The sequence below is a fragment of the Acomys russatus genome, chromosome 4 (genome assembly GCF_903995435.1).
Source record: "Acomys russatus chromosome 4, mAcoRus1.1, whole genome shotgun sequence".
In the NCBI taxonomy this organism is placed as follows: Eukaryota; Metazoa; Chordata; class Mammalia; order Rodentia; family Muridae; genus Acomys; species Acomys russatus.
This window is the reverse complement of record NC_067140.1, coordinates 19,069,889-19,084,286: the sequence shown is the minus strand read 5'-3', so window position 1 is coordinate 19,084,286 and position 14,398 is coordinate 19,069,889. Positions and strand designations below refer to the sequence as shown.

General features: G+C 48.1%; 1 protein-coding gene across 1 annotated transcript in view; it reads right to left on the bottom strand.

Moving 5' to 3' along the window:
• The window catches only part of Tshz2 (teashirt zinc finger homeobox 2), a 252,934-nt gene extending 249,877 nt beyond the window's left edge, over positions 1-3,057 (bottom strand). Inside the window, exon 1 of the mRNA XM_051143868.1 lies at positions 2,700-3,057. Within this exon, the coding sequence (XP_050999825.1) occupies positions 2,700-2,739 (40 nt within the window). The 5' untranslated portion in view covers positions 2,740-3,057. The remainder of the gene's footprint in view (positions 1-2,699) is intronic.
• Positions 3,058-14,398: the final 11,341 nt, after the last annotated feature.

The following is a 14,398-nucleotide window of genomic DNA, read 5'->3' as shown; positions in this document are numbered from 1 at the left end:
CCACAGGAATAATGACTTACAGTTGTGCATCGTGTTTAATTTTAAGCAGTGAGAGAAGCTAGCTCAGCTACAGGCTGAGGGCCACCTTCCCGCGCCCCCCCCCCCCCTTCCCTGCATGGTAACCTCAGCTAACTTTCCTTCACTCATCCTAAAACAGAGTCAGGCACCGACGACCTCGGATGAGCGGAAGAAACATCATGCAATGGGGTGCACAACCACCCACCTTATTAATATGTGAACCAATAAACACTGTGGAGCAGGGGAACTTACTGTGTACGAAATGAATTACCCCAGCTCAGAGCAAAAAGGGTTCCTGTTTCTTCCAGGGGCCATAAAGAGCATCGTGGGAACATTGCAAAGACACTAAGAATCCAGTCAGCCAGAAAACTGAAAGTAGAGTCACAACTTTTTAGCTCGAGCCCGCACACGTGCAGGCACACACACACACACACACACACACACACACACACACACACACACACACCAACTACTACAATAAAGAGAATAGCCAACACCAATAGATACCACCCTTAACGAAAGGATCTCATTTAACTAATGTGATACAGAGTTATTTTCTGCACACCTGGATCACCATTGATCAGTGGATAATTATAATTAAAGTACAGCAATTCTGAGCAAGGCACTTTTTGTAATGAGCTTGTGAAAGGAGACATGTCCAGTCATTCTGGTAATTTAAACTGCTGCCTAGTTCTTGATGGCCTTTGCTGGAACTACAAGGAAGGAAGGGAGGGGGAAGTAAAAACAAAACCAAACAGTAGTTTTCTGGGCAGTATCGTTCTAACTGGGCTTTGGCCCAGGGCTCTCTTCGGGGACAACAAACAGTAAGGATGCCATCTCTGATGGTCCAGCTACCCTTGAACTTAGGTTGCCAGCATTCGGCGGAGCAGGCTGACCCTTACCAAGTGTTGAAGGCCACCACACACACTCACGTGGCCAGATAGTAAAGCAGCATTGAGTTAAAATAAGAGCGCTATTGTTTTCAAAAGAGGTAACTGAAGTTGAGAAAAGAACACCCCCCTGCCTAGACAAGTTGCAAGTGTGTATGTTGCTAAGAATATTTTCATGATTTTGCTCTTAGAGAAACAACTGAAAATACATGAATGGAAGCTTTGTGACAACTCAAAGCAACCTACACATGGCTCCAGAAGTGATTCTGCACTCAGGAGGAAAGGAAACTGGATTTTCTGCAGCACAGGTACTGCTCTTTGGGATCGGAGCAGGCACAGGAAGGAAGATCATGGACTTAGCAGCCAGGGCATTCAGACACACACACATAGCCACTTTCCCCCAGATTCCCGACTCACTTCTTCTTGGTGACTCTGCAAAGTTTACCCAAATGTCCTGGTAACTTCTCCCTATGTTTGACTGAAGTTGGAGCAGAATAAAATCAGCTGCAGTCTCCACATCACTCTTCCCCATGCTGCTCAGAGTAAGAGGGGACCGTCAGGGGCCAGGACAGCCAGCAAAACTTAAGCTTTTTGCTAAAGCCCTGATCAACTAAAGGACACAAAGAAATAAAACGCCCACATTAAAAGCCTACAAGATAATGATTGTGCATTTCTCTCTCTGAATATAGAGGGCAAAGCTTGCGTCACTGGCACTCGGAGTTACCATGGTGAGTGATTTATTGATATATATCAGAATGAATAGATCAAAGGCAGTGAGATGACAGGTGATCAATCAAATGTCAAATCAAAACTAGCAATCGAGTGGAAAGCTGATTTTTCAGTGGGTGGGTCTGGCAGGAGAAAAATGAACTTTCCTGTTACAATTCCGAGAAACAAAACCCCAGCATACTATTAAAAAGGCAATTATGCAACGCAAAAAGGAAAAAAAAAAAAAACAACAACAACAACAAAAAAAACCAAAACACCCTGAAGATCGTAGTAGGGATCTCTTAACCTGTTCTGATCTTTAGGGTGAGGGTCCCTGCAAGAAAGATTTCCACAGGACAGCTCCTATAGTGGCAGCCAATTCGCAAAGTTTCTAGTGCTCTCTCTGGCAAAGAAAATCCAAAGCTGTTTAAATTTCTGAGGGGTTCCACCACGCCCCCCCCCCCTTAAGAAAAGGAGAGGAGATAATTAGATTTCTATAAACTGTGAATCCTTTTAAAAAATACATCCCAAAGCTTCACTCATTTCCGGGGGTGCCTTTTGCACCTTGGTGACCAAAGCTACACCCTCATGGCTCACAACCCCAAAGCCATCCTGCAGCCCCAGGCAGGCTTTGGATATACCTCACACTTGCAAGCCCTGAGCCCCAGCCACTGGAAACACTGTCCCCGGAGGCCAGAAGCCAGCACCGACCTCTCAGAGGGATGAGAAGGGTGGGGGGGTTATCTTCCTCCCCCTGCACCCCAAATCCATAATCCGACTTTGGTTCCAGAGGCAAGAAGCCAGACTGGGAGAAAAAGTTAGGGGTGGGGTAGAGGGTGGAGGGAGGAAAAGTTTAAACGAGGAAGGTTTGGTGGGACAGCTTCCCTGCCACCACCCAGAGGGAGTCTGGAGAGGGGAGGATTGGGGAGATCAGCATGGGGTGATGAAGAGGGCACCCGCAAGCTAACCCTCTTGAAAGCGCCAGGGGGTGGTGTCCCAGCCAGCCCCGGCCCGGGAGGGCGGGCATGCGAGCCGCTGTGCGCCGGGCTCGGGCCAGGCGCCCGGAGCGGAGCCATCTCTTACCTGCCGCCCGCTTGGGTGCCTGCTGTTTCCTCCTTGGCATCGCTCTACTTAGCTCCAGTCTCACTTCTGGCGCCCCAGCCCCGAGCCGCGCGCGGGGGGCCGCAGTCTCGCTTGTCTTTCTGTGGCTCCTAGGACGTCACTCGGCCTCTGTCCCCCTGACGATCCCCCTGCCAGCGCTCCAGCGCGGGGCCTGAGACCCCCTCTCTGGGTGGCAGAAACGCGGCTCTCGCCTGCTGCTTGCAAGTGGAGGTTGGTTCTGCCTTGTTTGTTTGTTTGGGTTTTTTTCCCCCTCTCTCTTTTTGTTTTTGCTTTTGGATTTTTTTTTCTTTTTTGGTTTTGCTTTTTGCTGGTTTTCTTTTCTTTTTTTTTTTTTTTTGGTGACTGGTGAGACACTTGATTTCTTTATTAAACATCCAAGACAGGTTCAGATGGCAGGGACGAGGGGCGCACACGCGCCACGCGCACACTCGCGCGCAAAGATAAGGGGGGAAAACAATCCTGGGAAGACAGTAGGTTTCTTCTTTTTCTTCTTTTTCCTTCTCTTTCTCTCCTCCTCCTCCTCTTCCTCCTCTTCCTCCACCGTCTCCTCCTTCTCCTTCTCCTCCTCCTTCTCCTCCTCCTCTTCCTCCTCCTCTTCCTCCTCTTCCTCCTCCTCCTTGTCCCTGATCTTGATGGCGGATTCGCGCTGGGGAGAGATCACTCACTGTAGGTTTGTTGTTGCTGTCAGATCCCCGTCTGTGAGTGATATGCTAGAGGACAGGAGCGGGTTTGGAAAGACAGAAAATCTGGAATTCACTCACACACGCACACACACACGCACACCACACACACACACACACACACACACACACACCACACATACACGCGCACGCACACATACACACACACACACAAGCACTCTAGTCTTACACACGCACACACTCACACCCCCACATATGCTTCTCTCTCTCTCTCTCTCTCTCTCTCTCTCTCTCTCTCTCTCTCTCTCTCTCTCTCACACACACACACACACACACACACACACACACACACACACACACACACGACAGGGCGAGGCAGCGATGCCAGCAAACATCGATCCCTGCTGAACAAACTGAACATTAACAAACTCCTCCTCCTCTCCCTGCGACCTGATGACAGGGAGAAATTTACTCCCCAGCCGCAGAGCGCCAGGCAGAGGGAGTCTATTAAAGGGACAGTGTCCCGCCAGGGAGAGGAGAGCTGCTGGAGGTAGGGGATCCTGTCTGCCAGGCAGCAGCCCTGGAGGTACCCTCCTTTTCCTCTCTGGGGCAGTGGAGTGCCCACCCTGCCTAGATGCCCCTCCAGCGGGAAGATGAGAAGAGGCAAAGGGAAGGGAGAGAGGGAGAGTGGGAAGGAAAGGGGAGGGCTCCAGCAGAGTTGGAGATTAGAAGGGGGGGCAACCTAGGTTTGCTTGGGGGACAGACTAAGGGGACCATGTCCAGTCTCCTTCCACCTGTCCCTGGAAATAACCTACTCTCAACTCTAAGTTCACATCACTGTCCTTTCATCTTCTTGGAACTAGGGGGATTTTTTTTTTTAAAATTTCTGCCTCCTGGACAGACTAATTACTTAATCTCCATCCTGTTTCCTTTCAATACTAGTATTTATTGAGCACCTACTGTGTACCTGTTTTTCAGTCACAGCAGCTACAGAGAACAGGTAAGTGCCAATTATGGGTGTTTATGAAGAGGAAGGGGAACCCCATCTGAAACCATTTTCCCCTGGGGTCCAGTTCCTTCCCAGATGTCTACTTCCCTGAAAGTTTGATGTACACATTTGTCCGTTTTACTTTCCTGACTGGGCTTATCAGGAAGGTGGGAGTTTCGCATAGCTCGCTTTCTTTGGATAATTGCCTCAGACCTCCCCAGAGTATGAGTTCTTAGGAGATGCCTCCTCTTTTGTCTTATTCTATCTTTAAGCAGTGGCAAAGCGCAAAACATATACCTGATGCCCCAATAGCTGCGCAATGAATGAAAAGGAAGCAGAGGATGCTGGGAACACAATTTCATAGTGGCCTGGTCTGTTTCAAATCGACTGTTGTGCTGGGGCTGAAAGTGGAGTTCATGCTGAGGAGTCCATCATTGCTGAAACACCATCCCTAGGCACCAATGTGCTGCTGGTGCCTTTGGACATATCGCAGACCTTGCCACTGCCTAGATTGACCCTGTCCTGGGGGAGCTCTCCTTCTACTGGGGCAGAAAGTCAGTGACAAGTGGGAAGACAGCCAAAAGAGGTAGGTCTTGGGTCGCAGTGAGCCTGGTACTGGGCATTGAACCCAGGGCATCATGTATGCTGGACAAGCAGTTTACCACAGAGCTGTATCTCCAGTACCCCTTAGACCGAGTTCTTGCTAAGGTGTTCAGGTTGGTGCTGAGCTCATCCTGATCTTTGTTTGGATCTTCTGGTCTCAGCCTCCTGAGTGGCTCAGGTGATAGGCATCATAGGCCAGATCGTCAGCGTGCATCTGGAGTTTGAACAAGGAAGGATGGTTATCAAGTGGGGCTGCCTGGGGGCAAGCCAAAGATAGGTTCTAGCCTTGGAGAGGGAAGACTCAATATACCTACCCTTAGCATAATAGTGGAAGTTCCTGATTCTTAGCGCCCCCCCACCCACCCCAAATGCCCTTATGAGGACCCATTCACCTTGGTACCCTAAACCAGGTTCTATAGCCCTGGATCTGTTACTATGTTTGGGGCCATACACTGTCTGCTAGAGATGAGTGTGGTCTGGTGTTGCCCAGTCTCTTCTGGGGCCAACATTTCCCCTCTTGGAGACTACCATCTTGGGCTTTCTAGACTGGAATCTTGTTCCAGAGCTGACTGACACACTGAACTAGACCCCAGGGCTTCATTCAAATTCATCTGCTCACTCCAGTCTGAGAACTTCTGCTCAGAGTCTTTTTTTCCCCTTCAGGAGCCAGATAAAGCTACGTATGCTTAGATGCGATTGAGTGGAAGCAGGGGCGATGTGACTCTTGTGGCCACTGTGATGCAGTCGCGTCTGGCTCCTTGCTCCTCCCCTCTGTGTATCCACTGGTAATGAGGCCTGACCAGTGAAACCTCTGATGCCTCCTGTGTGCCCCTTCCCTCTTGCCACCCTGACCCTTCCTCATGGGCAATTAATTACCAGCTATGGCTAGTTCCATCCAGTCTTCTGCAGCAGTGCTTTTGGGCCATAGGAAATGCAGCTTACCTGGCCCTCCCTACCCATCAGCCACAACGTGGTGTTATTGCAAAGTGACAATTAGTTATCTCCAACAGCCCCACACAGAGTCTCCAGCTCACTCAAGTAGACAAGTAATTGCATCACCTGGCTCAAGCCACCCAGACAGCTCCCACCCATCATCACCTCACCTCACCCGAGCCTAGCTCTTTGGTGACTGGGACAGAGTCGGCAATGTTAACAAGCAGGTATTGACTATGTTTCCCCAGAATACACGTAGAAAGCCCTGAACTGGCGAATTCACTGTAGGGTGTAGTACCATAGTCACAGGACCAGGAGGCACAGGCTCAGGAGAGGCGGGGTGGGCTGTAAAAGTTCACCAAGAATTTTCCATCTTCTCTGGATACCAGTTGCCTTGGGATTCATATGCTCGAGGCATCATTTGACAAACTTCTGTAGTATGCTTCAGGGGTACAAGGCATTGCCCTAAAAAATAGGGAACATCAGGATGTTGTCCTAGTTAGCCCCAGCTGTCAACTGGACACAAATATAGTGTCACCTGGGAGAAGACAACCTCAACTAAGAATTGCTCAGATCATACTGGCTGGTGGCCATGTGTATGAGGCATTTTCTTACTTGCCAATGGAGGTAGGAGGGCCCAGCCCATCACAGGCAGTGCTGTCCCTAGGCATGGGAGCCTGAGCTATATAAGAAAGGCAGATGAACAAGCCAGGGGAAGCAAGCTAGTGAGCAGTGTTCTTCTGTAGTCTCTGCTTCAGTTTTGGTTCCAGAAGCCTACCATGGCTCCTTTCAGTGATGGACTGCAAGCTGCAAGCTGGAGGCCGATAAGTCCTTTCCTCCCCAAGTTGGTTTTGGTCTTGGTGCTTATCACAACAGAGAGCAAACTGGAAAGACCCAGACATAGGGATGCACTTCCTAAAACCTACTGCAACAACATCTAAAACACCAGAGGACAAAAGAAAAGAGAGTTCCTTGGGAGGACCCAGTCTCTGAGATAAACTCAGAATTCTGGGCCACAGCCACCCTCCCAGGTCCTTTCCTGCCCTCCCAGACATCTCTACTCCCTTACAGCATTCGGTGGCTAGTTTTATCCACAGAGATTCTTTATAACTCCACTCACTACGTGCACTTTCCAGCAATTTCCAGCATTTTCTTCTGGCCTTGCTTCTGGAATGTTCTTTTGTTGAGTTGTACTTTTCCTACTAAAAGGGTACCTTTACTAAGTCACCAACAAAGATGATACTGTCTATACCAGTGTGAAAGCAGAGAGCAAGAGTAGTCAGATGGCACCGAGTGGCATGGCACTGGGCAACATTACATCACATAAGCAGAAACTTATGCCCTTTTCAACTTCTTTCATCTTGAGACGGTTGTGGCTTAATACTGTGTTTCTTCGAGGCCTGACACCTGTTAACATCTATTCTTTTACTTATTTTTCATGTGTCTATGTCTGATGCGCCTTTGTGTGCATCTATGCTCACATGTATGTGGGTACACGTGACGTCCTGGATCTTCCTTGGCTGCTCTCCACCTTATTTATATAGATAGGGCCTCTCAATGCAGCACAGAGCTTGATAACAGGGGCCACAGTAACCAGTCCACTTTCTCTGGGGATGCCCTACTTCTACCTTCTAAGAAGTAGAATTACAAATGGGCTGCCACACCCACCTGGCATTTACTTGTGTTCTGGTTGGTTGAAACACCTGCCTTTATACTTCCTGACAAGCACCTCCCCCACGCAGCCATGCCTCTACTTGGATAACGTCATTCTTAACCCTGATGCTGTAGAACTCAAGCTGGGAGCTTAGGGTGCAACAGTGTGTTTAGCTGAACTTTCCAAGAGTGGTTTGGTTTGCTGAATGTAATGGGGGGATTGCCTCCTAGGCCAGCGAAAGACACTGTGTTGTATTTGCAGTAGTTATCTGAAGTGTATGTTTAGTGAGGTCTAAAAAATTCATATGTTTAAGGAACAAGAAGTAGCATTTATGGCTCAGATAGAGGCACACATTGTAAAGTATGAAAACGATGTTTGTTATGCTATGAATATAAAATGTCCCCCATGCTCTCATGTGCTTCACCTTGGTCCCCAGGTGGTAGTGCTCTTCTGGAAGGCTATGGGACTTGGTTGGCATGGGATCTAACCAACTGACAGAAAGTGTCCCATAAAGCCTGGCCTCCTTTCTAGATCCAGATACTCCGTATATCTTCATCCATCAAGATGTGTCTCTCACTCACACTGCCAGGGACAGAAGCTACTCCAGCCACCATGAATGTTGCCACGGTTTCTCCACAATAACCTGTCTCCCTTAAACCAGGAGCCCAAAGTAATCCTTCCTCCCCGAAGTGTCTTCTGCTCACAAAGACAGTAAAAGTAAGAAACGCTGGTGCTATAGAAATTTCCAGAATGAAAAAATTACCGAGCATATATACATACCCCAGCTCCTGGATAAGAGTCAAGTCTTACAGTAATGCTGGATTTAATTCTGATGAATTCAGCTTCCTGGGATCCAGTGCTCAAACTTCAGGATGAGTAAGGACATGAGCAGATGGTCATGACTCAACCTCTGCCCTGACAGAGCTGTTTCCATCTTGGTGAATATCAGAGCCACCTGGGCACTTTCATCACCACCACCACCACCACCACCACCACCACCACCACCACCATCATCATCACTACCACCACTTTCATCATCATCATCATCACCATCATCATCACCATCTAAAGATAAAGAAGCCCAGGCCACACCCTAGACTTAATACATTAGGTCTAGAGTAATTCCAATCTAGTGTCAAGGCATGGGTACCTTTCCCATCCGAAAGTAGAGCCTTGTAAGAGGTGAGTCACCTATGGAAGGTTTTTTTCAGTTCAAGGCAGAGAACACCTTTGTACTGAACCAGGGTGGGTTGCAAGGTCTTGTGAATAGACTTCAGCAAGCCTGTAAACTCCCGGCCTAGATGTCACAGGAGAGGCATGCTTTTGATGCCTTCTTCCCTTTCACTCTCACTATTGGACTCCAAACCAATACAGTAGAATTTTATTTGCTGAAAGTCTACTTTACACTGGTCTCTGATGCTTGCAGCATGGCTTGGGAGACTCTGTTGCCACCATGCCTCCTGCACAGGCTCTGCAATCCCTCTTCCTTCCAGCAAAGTTCTTTCTTCCTCTAGTATGCTGTGCCTCTGCCATCTAAACCCAGACATTTCACCTCTTTCGGGTCTCACCCTCCTTCTGTTCTACCTCATGTCTTCCTAGTGTGTTTCATTGTTTATTGTCTGCCTCCTAGTTTTGGCAGTGGGCTTGAATCACCTATGAGCTCTAATCACAGTCCAGCATTACTGTAAGGGAGGAAAAAGTGGTATCAGGTTTAAATCTTAAGCATATTGGCGAAGAAAGACACATTCAACACACCTGGGGCAACTTGACACGGTCTGAAGCACCAACTGGGGTCTACTTCATCTCTGTTTGGTTGCCTCTTTTGTGGCAGATGCCATTCTATCACCAACTTCCATCTTCTTTCTCCCTTTCCACTCTCACCTCCTTCCTTTAAATACCATCTCTTCCAGAAAGACTTCCTAAATGGATGGCCCAGCTTTCGCTCACGTATAAGTATGTGGTGGAGAAGACTGAGTTAGGTTTGGACATCAAAGACATGGCTAGAAAGTGGGCATAGAAGGCTCCTGAGAAAGGTCTGGTAACATCCCTAACCAGTGTTCTGGTTATCACAGTAGGCTCAGGGAATTAACTCTTTCTGTTCTTAGCTTTACCCATTCTCTCTCTTTCTCTCCTTCTCATATATATATATATATATATATATATATATATGCATGCATTGCTTCAAGCACAGAGAAGCAATATCCTCAAACTTGGCAGCATATTATAGTCAACTTAGTAACTTAAAAACAAAAACAATACCAATGTCCAGAGCTTACTCCAGATGTGGGAACGGAATCCAATAACATCCTAGTGTTTTGTAAAGCTCTCTGGTACTTGCGACATGTGGCTAAAATTTGACAGTCAACATGCCTTCTGATGGCACCCCGAGGCTATAATTCATTGCCTTTTTTCTTATGTTCTCTAGCTCACTAAGACCCCTCATCCAGTACTATCTTGTGAAAACATCAAGTGGAAATCTCTGGTTATGTTTCTCGATGATAACCTGTATAGATTCATGTTGTCTGGGACAGTAGACTAAGAAGATCCTGGACAGAGGATGAGAAGGAAAAAATTGGTATGATGAGTTGGTGAGTAAGGCTGGATCATGTCTCATACCAGGGTTAGGGGGACAGAAAGTGTCTCTGAAGAGGCAACTGCTACACTGAGGTCTAGAGAAAGCCAACCAGGGACAGGGGCCTGAAATAGGAATGGACTCTCAACTTCAGAGAAGAAAGGGCGTAGCTGTCTGTGCTAAGGTGTACAGACCCAGCTAGGGAGAGGGATGCAGAGATGCTGCAAGGAGAGATGGCCCCATCACAGAGAAGCTCCACCAGAGAGCAGATGGCCAATTCTGTCCTTCTATCAGGTCACAAATGATAAACCCATGCATGTACATCCTGAAAACACCTACTATATTAGTGGCCTTTTGCTCAAATGACGATTGTTGGGTCTGTTGGCACAGACCTGTAGCACTAATCCAGGCCTAGTCTGAGCTACAGAGTGAGTTCAAAGCCAACCTGGGTCACTGAGTGATTATCTCAAAACAAACAATGAACAAACTCCAAGGCTCTGAGGATACAGTGAGAACACACCTGCCTAGCATGTAGGCCCTAGGACAAATTTTCAGTAACACACACACACACACACACACACACACACACACACACACACACACACACACACAGTAAATAAGATGAGGGAAGGTCGACAATAAAGTATGGGGTTATGCTGGCTTGCTTCTAACAAGAAGAACTCCCAAGCTCTCAGGTTTTGTATTTATTTATTTAAACTCTTGTGATTTGGCAAATGTGCAACTTTGCAACCACAATCACTCGTCGTGTATGCCTCAAACTGAATGGTCGCAGAGTGGACAAGCCGGGAGCAAGGAGCTGTGACATGAAATGTGACGTTTCTACCTTGGCATTGGTTGCTTAGAGCAGTTAACAGTGTTTTGCTGCTGATGTGGAGGAATCCAGACCAAGGCTCTACCTCACTCACCCGTTGCTGGAGTTCATTAGGCACAGAGAGACACTAAGTGACTGTAAGGATCAGCTTGGCAGCCATGTGACGGGCAGCCTTTCTAAGTCCTGGGTACCAGTGTAGTTTTATGCCACGTCAAGGGTGCTTTAAGCTTCACACTCCCAGAACTCATTAGAACCATGTGCCGATGGAGGCCTCCCTCAAAGTCTCAAAGCAAATGGTAAATGATATTACTCTCTCTGAGAACACCTTTCTGTCTTATCCACAGCATGTCTTATCTACGATGGTTACGGCATAAAGCGCCCCACTGTCCTTAACATTTCATGAGATTCTACCTCACTGTTTGCTGGGATTATGTCTTATTGTCTTGTCCTGAATGCGTTTTCCACTCAACAACGCAGCTTGTCTTTTCTGCTTAGGCACTGTTAGGCCACCAATGAGGCCGAGCAACCTGGCTTAAAGGGAGTGAACAGTTGGAGGGCTGTCCTAAACCTTCTTTCTATAAGGATTGTGTCTTGGTCTTGTTTCTACAAAGAGAAAGGTTTGGGGGACCAAGAACTAAAGATATCCTTGTAAATAACATGTCTAAGGGATGTTGATAGAAAATTGTCTCCAGGGAGGAAGAAAGTAAATAAGGAAGTGGAAGATCGGGACCAATGTAGAGGAGACAGAGATCACGGTCCTAAAGAAGAGCTGGAGGAATGGGGAGACTGTGCAGACCACAGCTTTCCAGTAGTTCCTCTTCAAGGACAAGAGAGCTGGGGTGTTTATCAACCCAATTGGCCAGCTATGATCTAGTTCCTGGCTCACCTTGTAGGCTCGAGGGCCATGGGTACCAGCCTGTGGCAGTTCTACTGTTATTAAAGAAATGGCATCACCAGGAGAGCAGTCTCTCTGCCTGCCCTTAAGAGGGCAATGACAGTATAGAGACCAGTTAGTACAGCAGTTCTACCTGCAAGCCTTATGCCAGGCACATGGCAGGCCTTCAGTAATCACCTGTGACAGGTACCTACACGGCTCAAATTTCAGCCACACCTTTGCTGGCTAGTCTTGCTCAGGGCTGGCTTTTATAATATTAGCATTTGTCCCCTGCTTCTAAGTTTTGATTCCTGTGTTTGGTTGGCCTCCTTTCTGCCCCAACATTTTGCCCTTCTTTCTGTAGTTGCACCACATGTGGCTGTGGAGCAGAACACTTTAGTACTGCGAGTCCAGCCTTTAAAAAATGTTACAGCGTACATCTGGCACTTACATGGAAGTCCGTACGCATGAGGCGGTGTAGGGTGTTCGAAACTGGTATTGCCCCCACACATCCCAGTACACAAGGCCACTGGGAGGTCAGGTTTAAACACACTTGGCTACTTATACTTGGGCATTGTTGTTTAATTTTGGGGCAGGGGTGGAGAGTGATTAGAATTCTTGTGTGTGAAATGTGAAAATTAGATCATTGGATTGTTAGGGGCAGAGGGAGGATCCTGGGAGCAAGTGTACACTACTGATCATGCTGCCTGGCGCATTGGCAGCAATTGGTGTACTGAGCCTTTTGATTAACTTACTGGCCTCTGTTGAGTTTAAACTGAAACCAAGGCCTTCATACGTGCTAGGCGAGCCCTTTACCACAGAACTCTATCTCTGCCTATAGGCACATGATTAGCATAAAGATACAGTCGACCTTAGAGACAATAATTGATCAGGCTCGGTGCTACCGTGGTCTCCATTTTAGAGCTGAGGAAACTGAGTCACAGAAAGATTGGATGACATCACCAAGCTCACAGAGATAACAGATGTTGAAGCCTGAGTTCCCAGAGCTGGGAATGTATCTGTCGGCAGAAACGCTTGCCTACCGTGGGAAAAGCCCTGGCTTGGATCCCTAGCACCATATAAACCAGGTGGTGGTCCAGGCTTGGAATCCCAGCACTGAGGAGGTGGAGGCAGGCAGATCACAGTTATTCTGGGCTACATATTGAGTTCAAGGCCAGCCTAGTCTACCTGAGACCTTAACATTTAATAAAAGAAATAGAAGCAGCCTAGACTCAAACCCTCCCAGTGGGTATGTGAGCTCTTGACCTCATATTAGAGGAACTCATGGTAGTGCTGTGGCTCTCCTTTTCTGATTGTGGTCTCTATTCTGAGAGTTATGGTAGAGCTTTGAATGCACTTCCGGATTCAACTCCAGAGCTATTGTTTGGTTTTGTGGGCCTGGTCGGGGGTCAGGAAATGCTGATCTCCAACCAGCTCCTTGGTGACACTGAACTCCCAGGTCAGGAGAGACTGCACTTGGCAGTCTTAGGGTGAGGGCACAGATGAGATGATTTTGCACAACTCGTATGTGTAGGCTATCTAGGGACCTTGGACTTCCGTTACCTCACAGGCAGCACTGATGGTTTCTGTTGGCTGAGACCACGAGTGCTGTGTAGTATACAAAAAGATACAGGCAAGGCCCCACAATGGGTTGGCCTGCTCACATGTCAATGCGGAGTTCCAGCCTACAGAGCAAGAGGTACATGAGAGCTGCGGGACTCTGCTTTAAAATGGAACTTTGAACCAGACCTGGCAGTTCAAGTATACAAGTATTTAGTAGAAGCTACTCAGGAAGCTGGTGCAGGGGGATTAGAAGTTCAAGGCGTGTTTGGCCTACAGCTAAAACTCTAGGCCAGCCTGGGCAACCTAGTGAGACTGTCTCAAAATGAAAAGTGAAAAACAGCTGGGGATACAGTTCGGTGGTAGCCATGTACAGAATGTGCTGGAAGCTCTGGGCTCAGTCCTGAACACAGCGTTAATATAATAAGATATAAAGTGGCTTGGAATGAAGCCGGACTGGAGCTTGTCCAACAAGCTCTGATAGTGGGTGCTGGCAGATCTGGGGGCCCCCACACACTGGCTAACAAAAGCCAGAGTTCGCCCTCCTTAGGTGGAGGTTCTGAATTAAGGCCGAGGACACAGTGAGCAGAGAGACTAAGAAACAACGCCAGCATCAGCAGCGTTGGTTCAGAGCTAAGCAGCAGAGTCCAGAAAATCTTTTTTCATCATTCCCCCCACCCCCCCCCACCCCCATCCCCGCCACGGCTCCTGCATCCCCCTAACAGCTGCAGAGAAGCTGGTGGAGGGTCTCGGCAGCAGTCAGGGGCCTGTGGAAAATGAGGAAGGGCAGAGCTTAGGTAGGACAGCCCCAGTCCTTAATCAGGCCGGCCTATTGTTGCCTGTCATCCTGGCTTCCTCCCAAGAGCTTTTCCTTGACGCCCGGTTTACATCTGCCTGACGTGTAGGTCTGCAAACCCCAAATGAAAGAGTGGCTGCTTTGAAAACGGTCGCTCTCTTGGGAAAGGGTGATGGGAGAAAATGGACTCCGTGAGCTCAGCCCTCC